General features: G+C 39.4%; 1 protein-coding gene across 2 annotated transcripts; it reads left to right on the top strand.

Annotated features, from left to right (window-relative positions):
- Positions 1–24,636, top strand: QPCT (glutaminyl-peptide cyclotransferase). 2 transcript variants are annotated; one of them, XM_081067857.1, is made up of 7 exons: positions 1–234; positions 7,823–7,969; positions 13,703–13,981; positions 18,058–18,234; positions 20,304–20,403; positions 22,665–22,781; positions 24,023–24,636. In XM_081067857.1, the coding sequence occupies exons 1-7, from the start codon at positions 115–117 to the stop codon at positions 24,166–24,168; spliced, it is 1,086 nt and encodes a 361-aa protein (XP_080923983.1). In that variant the 5' UTR covers positions 1–114; the 3' UTR covers positions 24,169–24,636. The 2 variants fall into 2 exon arrangements, with proteins under 2 accessions (XP_080923983.1, XP_080923982.1); XM_081067856.1 differs by having other exon boundaries at positions 12–234; positions 7,865–7,969.
- The last annotated feature ends 359 nt before the right edge of the window (positions 24,637–24,995 follow it).

Below are 24,995 nucleotides of genomic sequence, written 5' to 3'. Positions count from 1 at the left end.
GGGGGCGGGCGCTGTTCACCCAAGGGTGGAGAAGAGGGAAGGCGAAGGACGCGCGTTCCCGGGCTCGTGACCGCCAGCAGCCCAGGGAATCGGCGCTCAGATACCCTCCGAGAGATGGCAGGCGACGGGGACCGGAGCGTGGTGGGCACCCTCCACCTGCTGCTGCTGGTGGCTGCCCTGCCCCTGGAGACCTGGGGGGTCAATCGGGGCGCCGCCGCCTGGACCCAGGAGAAGGTGAGGGGCTGCAGCTGCGTGATTGTACCTGGGCGACTCTTGCCGGGTGCGGGTACCCGGGGCTGGTAGAGCCCCACCTCGGCTGGGCGGGGGGCGGGGTAGAGCCGCGAACCCCGGCCCAGGGAGCGGTACTCGCCTCGGGAGCCCGGAGGAGTCGGGGCTCTGCGTCCTCACCAGCGTGCCTCGCTGGCCTCCGGGACGCCACGGGAGCTGGGTGATGTCACCGGCCTCCCCTCGGCTGCGGTCTGATGAGGGCATTGATAGGCACAGGAAGTGTGTGTCCCGCCGGCTGCAGCCCGCAGGGAGGTGAGGGCGCATTGCCGCGCCGCCGCCCACTCGGGACCCGCGAGGCCCGCTGTCCCCACGCTCCCGGCAGCCGGGGTGCGGGGCGCGCCTGGGGGTGTGTGCTCACTGCTGAATCCCAGAACGCCCTTGGGACGTTGAAGTTTCCATGCAGTCTCTGGGTTTACGTGTGTTGTTTGCCCATTTTCGATTTTTAAGCGGAGCAGCTCCGAAGGAGCTTCAGTGGAGACATCTTTTACTTTACAATATCTTTTTTTTTTTTGTCTTAGAAGAGAGTAAAATGCAATTGTCAGAGCAATGTATCTAGTTGTAGGTGGAAATTTCATATAAGGAACTTAGGATAAAAGTGACATGCAAGTTCCCTCTGGGGGCAGTGAGTAGGTTCACAATGATTTCCCTTTCTTGTGTAACAGTTTTGAAATCATGAAATTGCTAGGGACTTGAGCAAATGTTAATGGTATTGGAGTAAAATGGTGTGTTCATAAAGATACTGAGAAAAGCAGCAATATAAACTTTGACAATATTGTTGAACAGATCTTTTAAATGCTTGCAGTATGCCTGTATTTACTCACACATTTGAAATGCTGGGCACTGGCCCTGTGCTGGCTCACCAGCCCCTCCGCCCAGCCAGAGGCATATGCATTTGTAGGTGAATAGCCCTCTCCAGTTCCCTGGGTTAGACTTAATTAGTGTCACCACTCAGGGGCACACATGCCCCCACTTACACATGGAGACCACCAGACACGGGGAACCTGGTGGGGATACGGGAAGTCAACTGAGGAATAACTTCATTATAAGAAAAACAACTTTCGTCAGTAGGTCTAACATCCACTGAAGAACACTGAGGTACATACTCAAATCCTCTCCTTCACTTCACTGTACCTTTCTGGTCAGAAATTGGAAGGGGGCATGAAGAACCAGAATGTGGAGGCTGGCCAGCGTGTCTTTAGCCTCCATCTAAATGGTGGGAGTAAGTGAGATGGGAATACTTTGAACTAGCTTCTTTGAAGAGATCATTTGTAGGTAGGATGTGTTTGTGGGTGGGAGGAGGTGCTGGGTTCTTAAAATGTTTTAAACTCACGAGAATTTAACTTTTGAGAAATGTCTTTGGAAGCACAGGTAAGTCCCTTTTATATTTATTTTTAGAAGTGTTATATTGGGAAACTGGATGCTTTCGAATGGTGTAAGCAAATGGGCCAATGACAAAATCGGTCATGACAATTCACAATTTCTGGTCTCCTGCCCCCTTTTTCTATAGGCCTTCATAAAGTCCTTCAGGTGGCCAGGACATTTGGCCACGTGGGAAAATAATTAGTCCACACTGAAATACATACCTCCCTGCTCTAAATTGCATATATTAACCACGCAATGTGTGCCCTAGTTACACCAGTCTGCCGAAAGGTGAGGTGTGGTAAAGCATTGATTTTGAACTCAATTTTCTGTTCTTTCAAATGAAGTGGCATTTACTATGTAAAAACAGTTCAACGCTAGTTTATGGCTCTGCTCAGAAGATTGTGATTTGTTTTTTTGAAACCTGCAAGCAATTTTCCCGTAGAAGCAGTATTGTAAGTTGTTAAATTCACAGGTGGGCCCACAGGTGTATATTTAAGGGCACTGGCATCTGCTTAACAGGTATCTTATATATAATCTTATCACATGGAGGTCAGAGTGCCCCTGTGAGGTTGGTATGTTTATCCCCAATTTACAGATGAGGAAACTTGACCACAATTACACCAGTGAATTGAAGGGCCTTCATCTTTGCTTTCTTCCTCCACTCTCTTCTCCAACGTAGATGAGTCCTGGCTGATGGTTCAAGGAACTGGTATCCAGCTAGTGAAGAAGGGTGAGGCTAGTGGGAGGATTGGAAGGCCAGAGAGAGAGCCTACTTCCCCCTTTCTGGGTCAGGGTGGACCTTAACTGGAATTCCAAAATTGGTAGTTTGTTTTCGGAAACTTCTCTTTTCTTCCTATTTTCCCCTTTTCCCAATCTCCCTCGAAGAGCTTAAAGGTCATTATTCTGGGGGTTGATCTGTGTATCAAAATTACTTCCCCCTTGATCCCCAACCTAATTCCTTTAGCACAGAACCTGTCCTTTAGCACAACCTCATCACCCAGCTGTTAAGAGGAATCTCATTAAATCAGTCCTCCCTTCGGTGCAATCTTGATGGCTAAGAGGGCTTCATATGTTTTCAGACAGGAAGTTATTAACTCCAATACATTAAAAAGACTTCTCTTGAAGTCTTCCAATTGTAAAGTTAACATGTGCTCATTTTAGAAAACTAGGAAAGTATACGGAAAAAGAAAACTATCGTCACCCATAACCCCACATTCAGAGATAATTGCTGTTAACCATTTTGGTGTTTTTATTTCTTATCTCTCTCTCTCTGTCTCTACACACACACACACACACACACACACACACACACGTATTTAAATGTGTGGTGTGTGTTTTTGTATTTATAGAGATGGATAAAGTTATACCAGTCTCAGACGTTTTTATGAGAATTGAATGAGCTATTCATGTAAAGCACTTAGCACAATGGCTGTTGTATAGTAAATGATCAATAAAGGTTTGTTTTTTTTAAAATACATACACATGAATATTTATTTCATATTAAAGATTGTGCTGTATATACAGTTTTATATCTTGCTGTGGCACTTAATAATATATCATGAGCATTTCCCTGAGCCAATAAAATTCATTGAAAGTAACATTTGATGATTGCAAAATCATCATTCCATAATTTAACTATCCCTTTAATGCTGGATATTTAAATTATTTCTATATTTTGTCATAAAGCTGGGACTCAATGCATTTTAATGGTAGAATTTTCCTTTATTATAACAAAGGTGAAGTAGAAAAATTCAAGTCATATTGGGCTTGGAGGGTCAGATTTTTTGAACAGAGCAACCACGTATAGGAGCGTTGGCTGCATCTAGGAGTCCTCCTCCAGGGTCAGCTCTGGCAAACTCTTTACTCTTCTCCCAAGCATTTTACATTCTTCTGCTTCTGCAGTCACATGTATTCTAAAAGTGCTTAGGGTCCCCCTTCTCCATGGCTCTATAAAATTCCTTAGTCACCCATCTACCCCTCCATTCACCATGATTCGTAGGGAAGCAGCAACAGAGACTTCAACCGACAGGGTCAGTGGTAGGCTGGGTGTTGGTAGGGGGAGAAAAATATCCCATTTTTGAGCTTCTACTAAGATAAGTGCTATAATATCCATTTTGCAGATAAGGAAAGTTATCCTAGTTACAGCTAGTAAGTCAGGGATTGGGGATTTGACCTTAAATTGTGTTTAAAGCCTGCACTGCTTTGTCTCTAGGTAGAGGGCTGCTCGCGTTAAAGAAGACAGAACTATACAGTAACTTATTCAGTTTCCAACTCGTCCACAACTGCATTTGTAATGTCAGTGACATCTGACACACAGAAGGAGTTCAGTAAACGCTGCCTTTACTTGAATTTTGAAGTAGACACAGGTATTATCCTGAGTACTATTGGGAGACACTCACATGGCATGGAAACTGGAATTGAATTCTGTAACGAGCTCCCTTTCATTCAATGGTTTGGGACCTCAAATCCCTCTGCAAGCTGGGCCAGCTCTACAAATTATGTAATTAAAACCCTCTTTGGCCTGGCACCATGTGATTAGCTTAGAGGAGATGCTTCAGGATATCTGGTTCACACATTTTTAGCTGAAAGATTCTTGTCACCCAAAGCAGACGTATTGTCCTTTTTGCCTGGGTTTGAAAAGACAAGGCAGGAGCTGTAATAGAGACTCATTCCTCTGAGAATGCCTGTGCCAATAGAAAATTGTCGACATGTCTTTTAACTGAACTAAACTTAAAATAGTTTGGGGTTTGCAATTAACATTGGCTCAACACTGTTTTTGCTTCATTTACTTTCCTCAGGCCCAGGCTGCACTTTCTCTCCGGGTTTCTCCTCTTATTCCTTCTTCTCAGCTCCACAAAGATTTTTATGTTTGTTGAGTTCTGAGAGTAGGGTTTCATAAAAAGCAAATGGGTGCCGTTTAGGTTGGAGAAGTCAAATGCTTTTCCATACAGGGTTTTAATGAATAGAAAGGCTTAAGTAATTACCTGAGTGTGGTTGTTTCCCCTTCTCTATCCTTCATGGACTGGGAAGCTTTTCTCTCTATGATTTCACATGAGCATCTTTCCACCCAGGGAGGCAGAGAAGAGGAGGGCTTTTTATTGAAGTATGTTAATGAAGTGCTTGAGCCAGGAGACTAAGGAGTACTTATGTAGGTCTCTCTATTCAGGAACATCAATGGGCCTGTCTGTTGAACTTACCCTTCATTCATCCATTAAGCATTTCTGGGGTGCTATTTGTCAACTATGTTTTATCCACAATGTCTGTTACAGCTAAAGATGCTACAGGGTTATTTTGTCCCTGTTTTTTCTTAAGTCCCTTAAGAACTTTTTCAAGCCTCCATAAATTGCCTGTTTAAATATCATAAGCTTGATTTCCTTTCACTGTGGACATGAAGTGAAGGACCTCATCCACAGAGACCAGGTAGGCTTGGGATGCCATAATTGTCAATAAGTAGAAAAGGAGTCACTGTTCAAACAGCCTTTAAAACAATAGTTCTTGTTGGTCACAACAACTGCGCTGAGCCAACCAAACTCTAAATCATCATCAAAACAAGCACTGACTATCAGAAATTCAAAAAGAGCTAAGCCTGCCAACGTTGAACCAGGGCCAGCACTTCCTGGCCCTTTGCAGCAGGTGGCCACCTGTCTCTTCTGTCTTTATAATTGCTTGAGCATTCAGCTGATTTGATATTTGTGATGGCAAAATGCCCATTTTACTTTATTATAATGTAATCACAGTCTTAGTGAAGATACTTTTAGAAAGATAGTCACCTGTCAATTCCTTATTTGACGAATTCACCCAATATTTATTGAGTGCTCAATATAGCTAGGTAGAGAGTGGAAAATAAGAGAGTTTTGCTCTCATGGAGCTGACACCTTGTATGAAATCAGGCATTAAACAAGTGAAAACACAAGGAAGTGGCCTCTGAGCTACAACCTGAAATGAGCAGGAGTTAGCCAGATGAAGAGGAAAGGAAAAACCTTCGAGGTAGAAGGCCCCACAGATGTAAAGGCCCCAGAAGGGCACAGTCTCACACACCTTTGGGGCCTGGAAGGATGCCAGGGTGACTGAAGCATGGTAAGCTGGGGCTTGTGGCCCTGCCTTGCGCTCATGAGGCAGCAGGAGAGACCAGACAAGCTCTTGTTGACTGGGTTAAGTGATAATTAACCACGGAAGTCTTCTGCCTTTTTGCCTCCATTTTCTTCTTTCCCTTCTCACATTTTCATAGTTTTGTCTTTTAGCTTTAGCTTTCTTCTCAAAGTGCTATTTAAGACTTAATGGGGACTATATCATCTCTAAGTGGCCTATCAAGCTCTGACCTCTTTCATGTTTGAGAGAAGGTAATAGAACTAAAACGTATTGATTATTTACTATGGCAGTTTACATGTATTAGCTCACTTAATTATAATTATCTTAGGAAGTAGGTGTTCTTACCCTCATTAAACAGATGAGAAAATTGAGCCTTTATGAGGTTGAGTAACCTCGCTAGAGTTACAGCTAATAAGTGGTGGGGGGCTAAGCTGACAGGCTGAGTTGAGAGGGTTTGTCTGAACCCACAATCCATGCTCTTTGCATGATAATACCAAAGAGTAATGCTGAGACATAGCCAAATGTAGATGAGTATAAGTAACTAGGCAATAATCATTCTCTATTTCACAGTTTTTCACCAGCCATATGAAGTATTTGATATGGAGTGAAAATACCTTATTTAGTTACTTAAATATATTCAACAATGCTGATCCTGGAAAGGACCCTAAACTAGACAAGTTTCCCCCAATTTCTGTTTTGCACTCCAAAGAACTTAATATCCTTATGTTACCATTCCCCTTAGGGAAGAAACTACTCACTTCCCTGTAGGAGGAGCATCACTGAGTACCTGATAAACATGTAATAAATAAAAGATTCTTCATTACTACAAAAGAAAATACAGCATATGTAAAGTAATATTCAAAATACAAATTTGAATGTTATGTTTCTTTAGTTGTTTAAGGTTCACTTAATTACTATACAAGTGTACATAAGAGTGTGAGCATTAATACAACATTAAAATAATTTTAACTGAAGGTAAAAAGTGTTCTATTTCGTGGGTTATAGAATCATCATGCTCTGACTGAAAGGAATTGCAACTATCATCTAGGTTATAACTATTCATCAGAAATAAACAATGAGGAGCACATATGAGGTGAAAAATTTTCTAGTAGCTATATTAAAAATGTGAAAAGCAACAGGTGAAGTTAATTTTAATAATATATGTTATGTTAACTACAATGATTAATGAGCTATTTTACATTTTATTCACATGAAATCTTCGAAATTTAGCGTGTATATTTAGAGTACGTCTCAATTCAACTAGCTACATTCCAAGAGCTTAATAGTCACATGTGGCCTGTGGCTACTATATTGGTCATTGCTGATCTAACTCAAATTTCTTTATTTGTTTTTTGAGGGGAGTGAGAAGTTAAGGGAATTACACAAGGTCATACAACCTGTAAATGGCGGCCAGCAGCTTTTAATCCAGCTTCTCTGACCTCAAGACAGTGCTTATTTTGTAACACCACACTACCTTTATAAAGCAATTATGCTAACAAAGTATATTGTTTTGTTGCCTCCAGTTTTTAAAATATTGGGTTTTCTTAAGAACAGGAATCAATAACTGACATTTTAACACCTTAGTTTTTAAATTTTTATTAGGGAATATTGGGGAAGAGTGTGTTTCTCTAGGGCCCATCAGCTCCAAGTCGTTGTCCTTCAATCTAGTTTTGGAGGGCACAGGTCAGCTCCAAGTCCAGCCGCCGTTTTCAATATCGGCAACCTTTTTGTTGAGAACTCGCACTCTAACCAACTAAGCTATCTGGCCGCCCCTTAAAACCTTAGTTCTACAAAGCAATTGTACCAAAAGTCATTAAAAATTACACATGAAATGACTGTTAAATATCAATTTGCAAGCTCAAAGCATTATATTGATTTTGTTTTTAAAATAAACTGCCAATAGAATTAGTTTATAGATCTAAAGGGCCAATTTTAAATTTGAGTAGTTTAATGTACCTATAGCATAAGAGCTATTCCTTTATTTTGAGGTTCAAAGCAAATATTTTTCAATTGCAAATGTCTCAGGGTAAGTCTTAAACATTATGAAATGATAGCCAGTTAAATAATGTTGTTTAATCCTCAGAATTATCACCAACCAGCCATTTTGAATTCTTCGTCTCTTCAGCAAGTTGCAGAAGGCACCAGTATTTCTGAAATGTGGCAAAATGACTTACGACCCTTGCTGATAGAGCGATATCCGGGATCGCCCGGAAGCTATGCTGCTCGCCAGGTGAGAACATAACAGACAAACTTAAATGTTGTTGGATACTTTGCTTTCACATGAGAGACAGTATATCCAAAGTTCTGAGTTATCTAATATTCAGATCTGTATTCTCATCGTATTATTTACCAAAATAAGCAACTAAGAAAACCAAACAACTGAGAGTAAATATCTGTTTTGTTAAGTGATGCATGTTAATTTGAATTAATTTATGTATAAAATCTTTGTCTGGGGTGCAGCATCAGACGGTACTAAGTACTCAGCTCTTGATTTCTGTAACAACCAAGACACCCAGATACACAACCAAGTTTTCTTGGACCCTAAACACCCAACATCAACAGCCTTAGCCAGTCCTAGGTTGACAGTTCCAGGCCAAGAGTGAGTTCCTGCCCTATCAGGCCTTCATTCCCCTTTGGGAAATGGTATTCTCCCTGTAGGTAGAGTCAAGATCAGTGATAAGCTACTTTTCCAGTGCTGTGCTTCTCAAGCTTCTGACTCTGACCCATAGTTAAAAAAAAAAAAAAAAAGAGTATATTTTACATTTTATACACACAAACATAAGATAGATTTAACTGACACAAAATACTTATTACCTGCAATTTAGTATGATATTGTTAATTCTATTTTACTAGTTTTTAAGAAAAATGTTTAGTCATGACTTACGAAACTGATTTCAAGACCCACTGATGTTACCACTCCAGTTTGAAAGACAACACTATAGAGGGTAGATTAAGCCATACACTGGGCTAGACCTTGAATGTCTCTTTGCCTCCTTACGGTCAGTCTTTCTAAGCAATCTGAAACCTCACTTCTAAATGACTGCCTTTTCAAACTAGCCCCCTTTCAAGCTGCAGCTTGAGAAGGAATGGGGGAGACAAGCCCCTCCTATTCTCCACTAAGAGTACTCTACCTGCCTAACTCTTCAGGCACCCCAGTAATGTGACTAAGCGACACCTGCATGCACAGCTGTTGAGCCCTTCTTATCTATATGTCTTTTGCTTCTCAAGTCTAGTCCAGACAGCCATTGTCTGTTGCTCCATTGACCTCTTGTCTTTTATTAAAAAAGCTCCTGCTTCCTCTAAAGAATTAAATGGTGGAGACCCAAAGAGCACTTTAGTTCTTTCTAACTTTTAGGCAGAGTGAGGAATAGTAATGATGATGGAGGGCTTTTATAGAGCACTGTTTTTAGGTCTGGCCCTTTACGGAGTTCTTTGCATGGATGATCTCTTTCAGCCCTCACAACAATGCTCCTATGTGAATACTATTATTATCCCAGTGCCACAGATTAAAAAAGACTTGAGGTATAGGTATATGAACTGACTTGCTCAAGGTTATACACGTAGTAGTGATGAGGCCAGATTTTAGACCCAAATCTGCTAGATGTCTCCATTCTACCACTGGAGATCAGTGGCTGGGGGAACCAGCGCTGTGGTGTGTGCTCATAAATGTCTCCAGCTTTGGATGTTTCATGCCTGCATTGGAGAGTGAGGCACATACCACTCATTTTAATGTTACTCCCCAGGCCTCATTCCCCAAGCACTTCGTTAAAAGAAGCTCAGGGCACTTGGGGCTTTCCAAAACCCTCAGTTCCTCATCAGAAGAAAATCTAAGTCTATAATATTCAATTCAACCTTTCTCATTTCCCCATACCACTTGCTCAGCAGGCTGTACATACCCAGAAGCATATACACCTATTTCAGACCTGAGGTTCCTTGCCTGCTGCCTCTAGAAGTCCATGAACATGTCATATATTGCCATTTTAATCTTTATGTAGCTTTAACAGAATACATAGCACAAGTAATATAAATGGAATATAAATATAAATGGATACTTTTGTGAATAACAAATACATATTCATTTAAAGGTGTTCCTGAACCTATCGTAACATTTTCTATGTCATATAGGGGTTGAAGCAAATGAGGAATTTATTGATGATCTTTGGGAATGCATTGGGCCCTGTTGCAGGGCTGCTTATGCATGGTCTGGCTGATGTGGCAGTAATCCTAACAGGATGGCTGTGTTAGAAATCTCACTTAAGAGATTCAATTTTGTAATTTTTTGAGAAGAAAATCACCATGAGTTTTTTGAAAACTGTTTCCTAAGCTGTAAGATAAAGCGTTTCCACTTTTGAAGATGAGGTGGATGACACCTGTGTTATTATGAGGGACTAATTAGCCTTAATTCAACTAGCGTTAATATCTTTCATGCAGAACTAATTCTAAATAACAATGGTGTAAATTTTATTTTTTCTCCTGAGGCCTTTTTGAGAACTAGATATCAGATGTTTTTATAATTTATAGAGTAGAGCTTCAGGGTTGTAACTAGAGAAGAATCTCAAATCTAAAAAAAAAATGTAAAATTGGTATAAAATTGGTTAGTGGATTAACTTTTGCTGTTATCAATGAAGATATGCATTGCTATGGGTTCCCTTTCAGAGAATAATAGGGAAATAATATCCCATAGTCTGCATTTTCATTATCTCTGATCAATGAACCTAAAGCTGCCTATTGGATTTTTAGAATATTTGTATTTGAGAAAATAATTTATTTGTATAATAAATAATTTGAAAACATTCAATTTGGGGTATATCAGTGATTTCTAGCTGAGATAAAAATAAACATAAATTTAAAAATCAAGAGGATAAAGTGTCACTAAGGAGCAAGCCACAAACTTTGTCTAAAAGAGGCAAGCCGGAAACTTTGGGGTTAAAAATCCCCTATAGATGCTTGGTGCATCTGAGAAGCTGAAAGGTATGGGCTTCTTCAGTGAAAGGTGTGTGTATCCTTGAGTGGAGGGCCCTGGGTGAAGAGCCCTCAGCTTGGAGCCTGAGAGACTAATACGTGATATGCGCAAGGAGGAAGAGGTACCTGAAGTCCCCCGTGGCAGGGTTCAGCCTCCTGACAATGGTCTGTTTACAGATTTAATGGAAATACAGCAGAATCTGCTTTCTCCAAACAACCCTGTTCTACTAATGTCATTGATTCTCAAAACCTAGAAATGAGACTTTAAGTTGACTTAAATTAGACCCAGGATCATTCACCTAAAATCTCCCCTGACTTCACCCTCCCCTAAGGAAGTAGAATGTCATATTTGTGTTTATCTTTTTCCTTTCTTCCTTTTCTCTCTCTCCACTCCTACTCTCCAGCTCTCTCCTTGTCTCCACATTTATCTTTGTATCCTTTACTTCTTCTACTCAATCTCCATCTATCTTTCTCTTCATCTCTCTCTGTCTCCATCTAGCCATCTCTTTCTCTCTTTTTCGCTCTTTCCTATTAAAAAAATAGATGTATAGTAATCCAAAATACAGCGTATAATATAAACTGCATTTTAGTATGCTTGATGGGCCCAGGCTTTTGCTACCTGGAGTCAGGGAAGCACACCCTGTTCAGAGGCAGTCGAGTGAGAAGAGAGGTACTATTTGCATTTTACACTACAGAATTGTTGTGGGAACTTGCAGGTTAAGTTTGAAAACCAAAAGGCACAATGACAAAAGGATATTGGTGATGTAACTAGATTAATGCAGCCAATTTGATTGTTTATAAAGAGATTAGTTGCTAAGATAAACAAAAAATATTTATACTGAATGAAAAAGGTTGCTTCAGGGAGAATTATTTTGGGGGCATTTGCTGTGTTTTTGTGAATTTTAATGTCAACAGAGATATCAGAAATTATGGCCATGACCTGTTTAGTAGTTGAAAAATGAGTTTGTTGTGAGACTTCAGCTGAGTAAAGCTAACAGATATATTTTTTAAATCCCAGTTCATTTTATAAGCACGCAGGCTGCTATTGGTGCTAAAGACATTTTATGGAGCAGTTCATCATCTGGATACCAGATGTTCTGGAGTGCATGCCTTTTTTTTTTTTTTTTTTTTTTTTAAGATGACCCTTTTTATGGAAAAAAAAATTTCCCCAAGTCTGGATATAACTTATTTTCACATTCTGTGTGAAGCTTGTCTTTAGATGCCCAGTGATTTCTCGCTATTCAAACTATTAATACTAATGTTCTACATCATATAATTTTATGTATTTCCATTGAGAATAACTTATAATTGAAAAATAAAACAGTATTTAAAAAATGAAAAAAGAGAATAACTTATTAGTTACAATCAACACATATTTACTGATAGCCTACCGTGAGCAAAGCCCAATACTAAGAAGTATGGAGAATAACAAAATAAATAAGATATGAATGATGATTTCAAAAAGGTTATAAACATTTCTTTTTATTACATGAAAAGACAACTTGAAAACCTGTAATGGAAAAAGTAAGGTACTGCATGTATGTGCTATATAGGCAAAAGTCCACCTCATTGCAGAAAGCAAGGAGTGAATAGTTGGAGAATTGTGTGTTTGTTTGGCTTTTGCAGGATTGACTGTAGAATCACTGTCATCCCTCTGGTTAGTTCGGCTCTTCTTGGAAGCTTCCTGTCACGGTTTTTCCAAGTCCCTTGCCTACGTGTCATGTCACATTAGTTAGGGCAGGAGGCCACACAAGATTTGATGAGGCTAGGAAATCGTGTATTTCCTTGGGGGGGGGAACTCCCATTCTTTTCCAGTTATTATGTTACTTATTTATCACCTCAAGGTCCATCCCCACTGATTGTGGAACAGATTGCGGTTATGTAGATGGTTAGTTTGTCATTTGACTTACCCCCCACCCCCCAAAAAAAAATCCTTTAAGGCTACTTACAAAGATGTACATACTATTTCAAAATAAAATAAATGGAACCTAGTAAGAAAAATGAGGCAAAGGGAAAGTAAATACAGGAACGGACAAATTAACCAGTGATGAACTCACCCAAAAGTTCTCACACCACAAGTCTAGATTCTTAAAGAAGACACTTCCAGTCCCTGAGGTGATGTTTCTTTTCTATCTGCTGCTTTCTCCTGTCACTTACCGTATTTCTCATAAGGCTCAAGATAACCAGAAGAGATGGGGAAATATATTCCTTTTTATTTGTATCATGTACAGTGGGTCTGGACCCACCTTGGGTGCAGAAGGAGAACTACTTATTATGTGATTCTGGTTGAGAGTTGCTTTTTGATTCTTAGAGTGGGCAGGACCTCAAATACACCACAACCATCCCCTTGTTGTGGGACTCTCTCTACATTGTCCTTAGAGGTGAGCATCAGTATCTTTTGTTAGTGTTCATTGTATGATGAAGTATTCATTGGACTTGGGTCACATGCTATGCACTGCGGATACAAAGAGCTACCATGTGTAATTCTTGCCTTCAAAGCCCTCAGAGTGGAAGTTGAGCCCTGCAGGACCGTGGTATATCTGATTTCTCAAACATGTATTCTTAGCCTCCTGGAAATACTGACAGTGGACTTTAATACACACTGAGCTGAATCTCTATCTCCTGACATGTAGAAATGTCCTCAATATATTGTGAAGTGAGAAGAGCAAGGGGCAGAGTAATGTGTAAAGTAGGATTCTATTCCTATAAAAACACACGCTCTGCCAAATACATGTGTTTTTGTGCTGGTATATGTTTATATAAATAAGGAGAAGGGTGTGGAATCACATATATCTGACTATTAACATTGTTAATATTAACAATTGGCAAGGGGAAGATTAGGAGAGAGGGAGAGGACTAGCTTTTTCTTTAAACATCCTTGCTGTTAATTCAATAAACATACATTGCATTTTTAATTTGAAAGGCATCACATACAAATCTTAAACATAGTTAACAAATGAAGCCTGTCTTGATCTGAAATTTTGATTTTTGTTTTCATCAGCACATCATGAAGAGAATTCAGAGACTTCAAGCTGACTGGGTCTTGGAAGTAGACACCTTCTTGAGTCAGACGCCCTATGGGTACCGGTCTTTCTCAAATATCATCAGTACCCTCAATCCCACTGCTAAACGACACTTGGTTCTTGCCTGTCACTACGACTCCAAGTATTTTCCCCATTGGGACAACAGGGTGTTCGTGGGAGCCACCGATTCAGCTGTGCCATGTGCGATGATGTTGGAACTTGCCCGCGCCTTAGACAAGCAACTCCTTTCCTTGAAGGTATCTGATTCCTGAGATAAAACACGTTAGCAGTAACTCAGAGTGAATTCTAGAATCCTTGGGGGAGTGAGAAGGCCATTTAGAAATGTAGACTTTTGGTACATTTTGTACTAATTTGTTGCAAAATGGTATGAGTTTGAGTGAATATTAGTTGGAAGATTACATTCTTTGAAATGGCAATCAATGGGCAATAAACCTAAGATACATGACAGTGAATTCATTCATTGGCACCTGATTTCTTAGTTTGAGTATGCATTCAATTAAATACAACATTTCTGTGTGAAAAATGAAGAAGTAAGAAGGTTGGTATGAGAACTTCATTTATTTCTGCTTGTTTATGTGGCCATGAACATCATAACTTTCTGATCTGAGAGATGATGGATTTTGAGTTGGGGGGAGGGAGTTGCTGCAAAGTGGTTCTGAAGTAGAGTGAGTAATTCAGACATATCAAGATGAAAAGCATGAAGCAGAAATGCATTATTGTCATTATCTGTGAATCTCAGCTCAATTTTATGTAGCATAGTGGAGCTTTTGTTATGTTCTCAGCTCAAAATACTTCTGGGACTCTCAGATGTTATTTCAGTCTCTGTGTTCTTAAGGGTATATTGGAAAAAAGTGCTAAACTAGATGAAGACATTTTGTTCAGATATCACTCATAACCAAGTAAACATAACAAAGCAAAAACAAAAAACTTTGTTCACAGGCAACAAATGCCTTTTTTTTCCCCCTCAGAGCTTTATGAAGGGGCCAGCCTTTGGTACAATGGGGATAGAGAAGTAAAAGGTTTATCTTGTAATGGAAGTAATAGAGATATTTGGTTCTATTTTTGCTGGATATGCTGAACTTGAAGAAAGCAAGAATTGTTTATAACCCCCTCAGTATCCTTTTCCCTGTTTTTTTGTTTTGTTTTGTTTTCTGAACCTTCTGTAATGTCTTTGTCCCATACTCTGCCCTGCTTTTAACAAGCACTCTTCCTCAGAAATTGGGTGAGGTGAGTTCAGAAGCTGATAAAAAAGTTTAATTTTTCATATTCGCATCCTGTAAGGACATGAAATGGAATGAAGTATGACTTAAAGACACAGGCTGTGAGGTGGGAGTGTTTTCTCTTGTGGAACTCTACCTTTTCCATGTAGTTCATGCCTTCCTTGGGGGACCAGAAGCAGAAAGGCTGAATCCATTGTTGAGTGGGGATCTACTAAAAAAAAATACACATGCACTCTTTTAATTATCCTTCCTAGTAGAGGTAAATAGTGATATGGACCATGAAAAATAAGGACTAGTTTTTGATGCCAATGTTGAAAGTATCAGATTTATTCTTCCAGTTGTACTTAAGCTACATCTGTATGAAGGTATTATTTGAAGTCCTTCAGCTCTCATGCACTGGGTAGGTGATGGTGGAGAGGCCTCCATAGTAGACTGGATTATTGTCCCAACTCTTTGCAGCCCTCCGCCTTCCAGTAATGAGATTATAATTATCCATTCACATCCTTTGCCTAATAGCTTTGTTGTGCCTTCCCACTGTGCATTCCTTGACTCTGGACTTTGGTTATTTGATTAGTTTTGGCCAATGAGAAGCTAGTTGATGTGACACAAGCAGAGGATGGAAATGTGCTTGTGCAATTGGGCTTGCTCTCGTGCTTTTGCCATCACCAGGAAAAGGGCATGCCCTGGCTTGCTTGCCAGTCCCAGAAGGAAGGTAAGAAATATGTGGAGCAGAGCCAACCTTGATGACTGCAGAATGAAGCAGAACTTCTCCATCCAAAACCGACCTAGATCAGTTGTCTCTGAACTGACCTACAGATTCAGGAGGACACATGATTGTTGTTTCAAGCCACTGAGTTTAGGGTGCTTTTCCACACCACATTATTGTGGCATTAGCTGATATAGTCTTGGATGGGTAAAGACTGCAGATAGTTCACTGACCATGTTCACACCGGTAATTAGGTATTTAGCATATTGCCATGAAGAAAGACCAGAAGGCCTTCACAAATCATGCCACACAGATAGTGAGGAAGGCAGAAGTGAGGCAGAGGGCTGGGGAGGAAAGTGTTGATAAATCTATATAAGGAACACTTAGATATATAGATTCTCACCCCACACCTGGCAGATGAGGCTAGTATCCCACCTGTATCCTTGTGTGAGATGACAGAACATTTTTCTGGGGAAATTGAACCAGGGAGGTTCTGGACATAGGAACACAGGATATAGAGGAGGGCACTAGTGAAGTACCTCATGGAAATCAAGGAGATGAGGTGAAAGTCTGCAAATTGAACATTGAGGTTCCTAGCCTTTTTCCCACTCCCAACATGAGAAAACCAGCAGCCAGTTTATACCCAGCAGATAGGAAACTGGAGGATCCTTCTCTGGAGAATGTGAACCACCTCATAGAGAACACCCAGACAGTGACATTTGGGATCCTCAGTGAAAACTGGGCACCAGATTGTCCTGCAGGGAAGCCAACCATCTGTGTTTCTAATGAGTGTTATAGTACCTTAGTCTTTAATATGAATGAACACAAAGGATGACCAGACATTTGAGGACAGTCTCCAGCATGAAAGAAAGCAAGAAAAACAAATAATATGAATTGAAAAATGCCCTCGGAGGGAATAGAGCACAAAGAGCAAAAGATAACTTAAAGGACATGATTTTTAATATCCTGAGATAACAGGAGGACTTTTATCAATAACAGAGTAAGGAAACATCAGATTCAGTTGGGTGCAATGGGGGCACATTCCCCCGCACTGTAGTGAGGTGGACAGAGCAAATCGTTGTGTATTTTTCTTCAGCCAGGTTCAGCTGCATGAGTGCAGGCACAAAGGAGGCAAAGAGTGGGATTTAAGGTTACGTTTTTACCACGTGAGTTTGACCGAGGCAGAGACAGGCAAGGGAGTTGAGCCTGTTTGCAAGGGAGTAATTAGAATGATTGACTCTGGAATTCAAGTTGAATATGGAATGAAGGACTAAGAAAAGATGAAGAATTCAATAGATTGGGGATTCCAGGAGAATTGAAGGATGGTGGAGGTTAGGGTACCAGCAGGACTAATCTAAAAGGTAAGAGTTGTCAGACAGTGGAAAATAAAAAATCCATCAGAATCCTAGTCACCCTTCTAAGTTCTCCTGAAATGCCAGCTCTTGCATGGAGTCTCCCTTGACACACCAAGGATTCAACCTCTCATTCTGTCCAATTCCCAGAGGAGTTTTGTGTTACATTTGTGACCCTTGGCACATTTTGCCATGCTCATGCATTTGTTTTACTGTCCCTACACCAAATAAAGTGTAGGCTCCTTCAAAGTGAGAAGCTGTAATGATTATTCTTTGTGTCCCTGTTGCATTCCTGGACAGATCTTTGAACCTAGACTCAGTTTGAAAAATTACAGACTTAAATAAGGTGAGAAGCAAGAAACATTTGCAGTTGTTCAGTTGTGTTCCCTGGGACACACTGATGTGGAGTTTATTTGGCATTTAGGTTATTTCTTAGGGAGTGGCCTTGGCTCAATACCTGTGGCAAGGAGAGGAGATGGGATTAGGTAAAGGGAGAAGTCAAGCTGCCACACAGGCTCAACAACAGCCCGAGCCAACTTCTGGGGAACTCTGCAGATGGAATGGGCCTTTAGAGAACCCCCAGGACCTGCTTAGGCCAGTGATTGGATATAGGGCATCCCCATAGCTGAGGCAATCCCTAAAGGGAGTTACAGCTGAAGGCTTTCTGCTCACAGTTCTTCTGGCAACAGGGGAAACACATCCTTCTGAAAGGGAACTGGGGGATGTGTCACTGTGTGCACTATAGCAGTTCCACAGTTTCAAAGTTCTCTGAAGAGTAAGAAAAAAAAAGTACGGCATCTATTTCCAGAGGGAGTGGGAGAAGGTGTGTTGTATATGGGTGAAGACTGTGAGAGAGCAGTGATGCTTTTCAGACAGGAAGTGGTGCAAAATACATTTTGGCATATTTTCTCTCACTTTGGTCTCTTGCTTTTCTTTGTGGCTTATCTGTCTTTTTTTTCCAGTTAATAAAGAAGTGTGTTATTTTTAAAATTCTTACAGCATTTTTGCTATCATTTCACTGTTCTTTTTACCAGAACGTTTCAGACTCCAAGCTAGATCTCTCACTCCAGCTAATTTTCTTTGATGGGGAAGAGGCTTTTCTTCACTGGTCTCCTCAAGACTCTCTGTATGGGTCTCGGCACTTAGCTCCAAAGATGGCATCGACCCCACACCCACCTGGAGTGAGAGACACCAACCAACTGCATGGCATGGTGAGTCTGGGTAATTTCTGTTGTGCTGCAGCTGCAGGCTGTGTCTCAAAGGGAGCCAAAGCTAAAGCCAGTTAAAGACCTAAAAATGCCCGGCATCCTTCGAGCCGAGTGTTTATAGTAGAACATTCCTTGGCAGGCATTGGGTTTTTGAGGAATCCCAGAGCTAAAAAGAATGATTCTGGGTTGGTAGTTATGTTTGAGCTGAATTAAAATGTTTAATTAAAATGATATAAAAATTTACATTGTAAATTTGAAAAAATTAATTTTTTAAAAATGTAATAAAAGTTTAATTAAAATGATGTAAAAAAAATCAGACTAAGGAGACCTCAGATTCAGTTTGATCTATTGGGAATACATTCCCCCCGGTACTGTATAGAGGTGGAGAGAGCAAATCGCTTCTTTGAGGCTTCTCTAAAGCATGAGGAGGCTAAGGTCTTGGGAAATGGAGTAAGAATGGGATGTGGTGTGAGGATGGGCGTGAAGAATTTCCTTGGTGGCTTTAAAGTGAGATAATAACTCCAAGTGTGTGTATGGTATTGATATTTTGATGTGTCAATTTTGATGTGGTATTTTTCACATGGAGGTGACATTTTGACACTGCCTTAAAACCCTGCTCTTTTTACTAAGTAATGGATACAATACACAACCCCATTTTCATCCCCATTCCTGGGCCTACACCGCATCCCTAGTCCCTTACCCTATCCTTGAATTCTTCTCCTACTCTGGTTCTCTTCCCATATTTGACCTTCATTCAGTCTTGAGTCCTCACTAACCCCTGCTTGGAACCTTCTGCTACCCCTAAGACTTCATTCTTACCTGTACCTTCATCCACCCCTGAATTTACCCTATATGTGCACTGAAAGCCTACTCCGACCCCCTCCACCATCCCTGTCTTTTGCCCTATCATTGACCTCCACCCTCTGAGTCCAATGGCCCCATTAAATGTTCTCTATGATTCTGACACATCTCATATTGACATTCTCTCCATCCCATTGTCCATTGGCAATGTTCCACAGTTTCAAAGTTCTCATTGGCAGCTCATAATGGGTCAGGGGAATATGGTTGGCAGCTCATTCAGTCACTTGTGCTCAACTGACAAAAAAGGTTCAAAAAAGGAGGAGGAGAGACCTAGCTCATCAACAAGAAGAACAAAGATATTTATCAGTCCAAATATATGAATCCATAGTAATGGTTAAGATCATTTTTCCCCCCAGAAATAAATTCTTAGTAGCTTATCTAACCTTATGGATATACTTTTATTTCAAACAAGCCTATTTTTTCCCCAATGAATATATTTAATCATCATCATTCATGAGTTAATAGACACTATGTCTTTAGAAACATAGACTCTGCAAACATTTATCTACTATGTGTTCGTATCTATACTAGATATTTATCCACACATTACCTCACTTACATAAATCAGGAGTTCTTAATCTGAGGGCTAGTCTTCAGGGAGTCCTCAAGCCTGCTGATGTTTTGTGGCCCAAACAAGTTATGAAACACTGGTTCAATTGTAGGCTTATAAATTGGAAGGGACCTTTAGAGATCAGCAAGTTTGAGATTCTGGTTAAATAGAAAAGGAAATGGAGACCACAGACATAAAGTCACATAGCTTCTCGTCAAGGAATTTTTTTATATGATGCTTTGAGGAATAAATAGTTACTAAGTGTTTTCCTATAGGCAGCTGTGTCATTATAGAGGAAGAATAAAATGGCTAATTAGAATGAAATAGAAGGTCAGGAAGTCTTGGAGTCCCATCTGAAAATAAAGTTAAGTGTATTCCCTTCAAATCTACCAAATGATGGAAATATTCTCTTAGTGATATCCTTCTAGGCTTACAGATATGAAGAATGTATACTTTACCATTTGTCCCCATTGCATAAGTAAGATTTAGTAAGTTCTCCAAAATAGTTTACAATGTTATTAAACCTTTTGTTCATTTATACAGCTCCCTAGATTATTCTCATTTATTAAGATGACGTTAGTTTTGACTGATTGTTTTTTGCATTGATGAGCAGGAAGCATGTTTTGGTGACAGTGATTAAACAATATTTTTTCTCCCTTAGGATTTATTGGTCTTATTAGATTTAATTGGAGCTCCAAACCCAACATTTCCCAATTTTTTTCCAAACTCTGCCAGATGGTTTGATAGACTTCAAGCAATTGGTAAGCACCACCGTTATTTAAGAGTCAAACCTTGTTTTTCCCCCTGGCAAACACTACATTTTAAAATTCAAAATTTATGATTTCATTGTATGATTTGAATATATAATATACTTTGCTGCCTTTTTTCCCTGCTTTATTGATTCATTTATTGTTCCTATCCATCTCTTTTAGTAGGCTTACTTTATTTTCCTGCATGAAACTTCATTTTGATATGGAAACATAAAATACTATATTTCATATTTGCATATCCTTAGAAATGGTTTGAAAATATTTTCCTGTTTGAAGCATACGGAATGTACTTCTAGGGAAAACTTTACTCAGCAAAACATGTTGGCTAATGATGAATGTTATGTCCTGATAATGACACAAAAAGATATTCTTTAAGTTTTCCTTTCATATCTGTCTTTGTCATCTTCTATTTTTTGCCTTATCCAGACATGATTTTCCTTTAAATCTAGTACAGTCTCTGCCTATTTTCCAAAAGAGTAAGAGGTCGAGATGCAAGAGAAAGCCAAGATCCTTCAAGAGTCATTTAGGAGAAGGTTTAATGTCATATCAATGAAAATAGACTAGGCCTGACAAGGTCAGGCCAACCCAGGCAAAGAAACTTAGATATCTATGCCTTGAGAGAGAAGCTTTGGGTTTGGAGAAGGAGAATAACTTCTTCCCTTCATACCTCTAATTGCCCCCTCCCCAAAACACAAACATCCCTTCCCTGCCCCTCATACACAGCAACAACAACAAAACCAGTTGGAATCAGGGAGATACGAAAATGAGATAGACCTTTATTATAGAATTCAGGCCAGGAGGCCTGCTTTTAAGGCAAGAACTTCAAACTTGGAATTCCTTACAGAGAGAGAATTCCTTACAGCCACAGAACTTCTTGGAGCAGGATAGAATTGTATTACTTCTAAGCAGTTGGAAAAGCGATGCCATCTGAACTCATGCTTTTGTTAGGAGTTCAGAATTTGCCAATATTCAGACCTAGAATATTACAAGAGAAACTTCTACCTGAACCTCAGAATCTTATCTTTGGCAGATTTCAATTCCTAGTTTGAAGGAATTGCTATTATGGTATTATTAATACAAGCTTCGGGGGCCTCTTCCTTGCAGCATGTTTTCTTGTCTTTGATGGTAGCCTCAAGAAATTGAGTTTGGCCTTCTTTCAAGAATTTTGTGCACTTTTCTTATTTCCTCTGCCAGAATGAACTTATATCAGTAACTTGCATTATAGTGCAATTTGAACCCATTGTGCTGTCCCTTCTAGTGTTATTTGTACTTCAAACCATATCTAATTGTATAAGGAAAAGTTGTATCCTAAGGTGAAAGAATTATAAGTATCTATAAAAAGATGGGAGTATTGTTTGGCCGTGGTAATGTCTTTCTCCATGTTCCGAAAATCGTATTACACATGCATGCTACTATTTGGTCTAGTTTTACCCTTTAAATTTAGCAATTAAAAAACACACACAAAAAACCCACAGCTATCCTGGGAAGTCTCATTCAGTTGTCTTATACTCTTCTTTTGATTTCTTATCATCTTGTAACATAGAACTCATGTTGTATGTAACCATGTAACACATGAGTTCTATGGTACAAAGATGACAAGAGTGATGGAATGCAGGCCAGTGGTTCTCAAACTGTAGTGTGTATCAGCTGGAGGACTTGTTACAACATAGATTCCTGGACTCCACCCCCAGAGTTTCTGATTCAGTAGGTCTGAGGTGGGAACAGATAATTTACTTTTCTAATAAGTTCCCAGGTGAGGCACATGCCCCTGGTTGGGGAGCACACTTGGAGAACCACTAATGCAGGTCAGAATAGCTAACCCTTTCCCGTAGAGTGGCCACTCAAGATACTTCATCCCCACTCGGTTTGAGTATTCCGCTTTCAAGCCCCACATCTCTTCTGAAGGCATTCTTCATGTAAGATCTCAGATCTATGTGTATCCACATGTGTGTTTTTTCCCCTCATTTTCCTTTGGTTTTTCTCATTCTTGATCTCTCCATTATTCTACTGAGTTTCTACCTCTCAGGAGGTTCTCACCTGTAAAGCTACAGCCCTGTGTGACTCTTTTCTTCCCAAAACTACTCCAAAATGTACACACCCAAATTCAGCCTAGATGTTTATTGTCACGGGTGTGGCTGTGCTCACTGCTGCATAATGTTTTAGGAATGATGTGCTGAGAATCCACTCTATGTATTCTGAGTATTGATCAGATAAAAATCGGTATTTATCTGCTATCTAATTGTCATTTGCAGAACATGAACTCCATGAATTAGGTTTGCTCAAGGATCATTCTTTGGAGAGGCGGTATTTCCAGAATCATGGTTATGGAGGTGTCATTCAGGATGACCATATTCCATTTTTAAGAAAAGGTAACGTGTGTGTGTATATGTATGTGAGCGTGCACATGTTTAACCTATTGTATTTATTGTATTTTATGTGCTTTTGTGACACAAAAGAAGGGTGAGGAACCATTACCTTTAATTAATTGATGAATTGAATCGTTCACCAATCATCTTATGGCTTCTATTGTCTCATGAAAGTCATTCCAAATCCTCAAGGACACCTTCGTATTTTTTTCCTACACCTAGAATATTTAGGAAAACTCATGTTCCACCGACCTTGCCTTCCCTTTCATAGAGTTAGACTATATTCTTACACTTTGTGTAACTCTGGTGTTTTCTGATTAATAAAGAAGCAATATCCTTAATGTCAATGGTGGAAATTTAAATAAACCCCAGGGCTCTCGCAGTACCCTCCCAAGTGGTCTCCAATTTTTGTTCTTGCTTCCCTATTCTTTACATAGAAAGGAGAGTTGTCTTTTTAAAATGTAAATCACATTATGTTACTTCCCTGATTTGAAGATCTGGTGGCTTACCATCATGTAGAATAAAGCCCAAAGTTTTTCTGTGACTTACAAGGGCCTCCATTTTTTGACTCTGTTCTCCCTCTCCAACATCACCTCCTCCCTCTGTCTCCAATCAGTATTGCTCTGATCCAGCCACAATGGGCTCCTCACTCTTCCTCAAGCAGGCCAAGGACATTCCTACCTTAGGACCTTTGCATTTGCCAATACTGCTGCCTGGAATGCTCCTCCCCAGATCTTTGCCCAGCTTGCTTTCTCTTTGGGGCATATGTCTATTGAAATGATAGCTTCTCACAGAGGCCTTTCCCTGACTTTACTCCTTTCTTGGCTCCGCTGTTTGCCCCTTGTTCTCTATTCTCCCATCTTGTTTTATTACTCTTTATACACCTTATTACTTTTTCCAATTATTTTTTATATTTGTTTACTTGCTTCTTTCTCTGCTGGAATGTAAGCTTCACGTGAGCAGAGCTTTGCCTTTTTATGGACGAAACCTCTACTCTTAGAATAGGGACTGGTATATAGTGGGGTGCTTTATAATGATTTACTGAATTAATTGACATTTGTTTAATGAATGAATGACTTTGGAATACAAGAGTAAGATATAAGAAAGTACACAGAAGCTGATGAATTATCAGCTGTCTGTAGATGGTACAGAGCTCTCACTCAGACTTATGCTTAAGGAACAACACTTTCTAGTTTGCTCACTGGAAATTTGCGCTTAATTACAAATCAGTTCTTTCTTATTAGGTGTTCCAATTTTGCATCTGATATCCTCTCCTTTCCCTGAAGTCTGGCACACCATGGATGACAATGAAGAAAATTTGGATGAAACAACTATTGACAATCTCAACAAAATCATACAAGTCTTTGTGTTAGAATATCTGCATTTGTAATATTCTGATTTACTTTATAGTAATTACAGCTAGTATCAAATTCAAAAGTCAACGTACAATTTAAAACAATATGACTCCAGACAAATGCTGTGTGGAAACTTCTCTCATATAGGTAGTTTTGATATGTGATCAATAAATCCTAGATTTATGTCATATCCTAAATTGCTCATTAATTTTCATTTAGAGATAAAAAAGTAAATATAAGGAAAACAGAAAATAAACATATTTTAAAAACTCCTTTAGCTAAATAACTACGAAGCTAAGTCAGATTCTTATATTCAGTATCATGGTCTTTTAAATAATACTTAAATGTAATAGTGATGTGCAATGTGTAGCCTAAGTTTTATGATTTTTTACACTTGGGAATCTATTGCATATAATACAAAACAGTGACGTCATTTCAAGACTCACATTTCTTTGAGAAATCTTTGTAGGATTTAGTTCATAGAAATTAAATCAGAATTAAATGCCCTGTGTGAATTTCTTTTCTATATATAAATGAAAAAATTTATTATTTAAAGTATAGTTCAATTTTTATAGTTTTACAAATTTAATATTTTTATTTTAAAAATAATATAGTCATTAACAAAAAATTTTAAAATGGAGAAAAGAAAAGAAGAAAACTCCGATATTAACACGATCACCATTCGATCTTTAGTTCTTCCTTACACATTTTCAATGCAGATTTTTAAAATGCAGTTATGATTAAATTATGTTTACAACATTTTTGTCCTTTTTTCTGTGAAGTCATATAATTACCAGATATTTATTTTCTGTTTTGATCTTGGGTTAAGATGAAGACAGAAATTCTCAGACTGTTGAGTGTG

The sequence above is a fragment of the Rhinolophus hipposideros genome (assembly GCF_964194185.1).
Source record: "Rhinolophus hipposideros genome assembly, chromosome: 12".
In the NCBI taxonomy this organism is placed as follows: domain Eukaryota; kingdom Metazoa; phylum Chordata; class Mammalia; order Chiroptera; family Rhinolophidae; genus Rhinolophus; species Rhinolophus hipposideros.
Note: the sequence above shows the minus strand (reverse complement) of the source record. Positions and strands in the feature narration are given on the sequence as shown.

Excerpts from the sequence above, each read along its gene's own strand:
- QPCT (XM_081067857.1), top strand. The coding sequence starts at position 115 with ATGGCAGGCGACGGGGACCGGAGCGTGGTGGGCACCCTCCACCTGCTG. Across the intron at positions 13,982-18,057 it reads AGCAACTCCTTTCCTTGAAG|AACGTTTCAGACTCCAAGCT; the intron begins GTATCTGATTCC and ends TCTTTTTACCAG. Across the intron at positions 18,235-20,303 it reads CCAACCAACTGCATGGCATG|GATTTATTGGTCTTATTAGA; the intron begins GTGAGTCTGGGT and ends TTTCTCCCTTAG.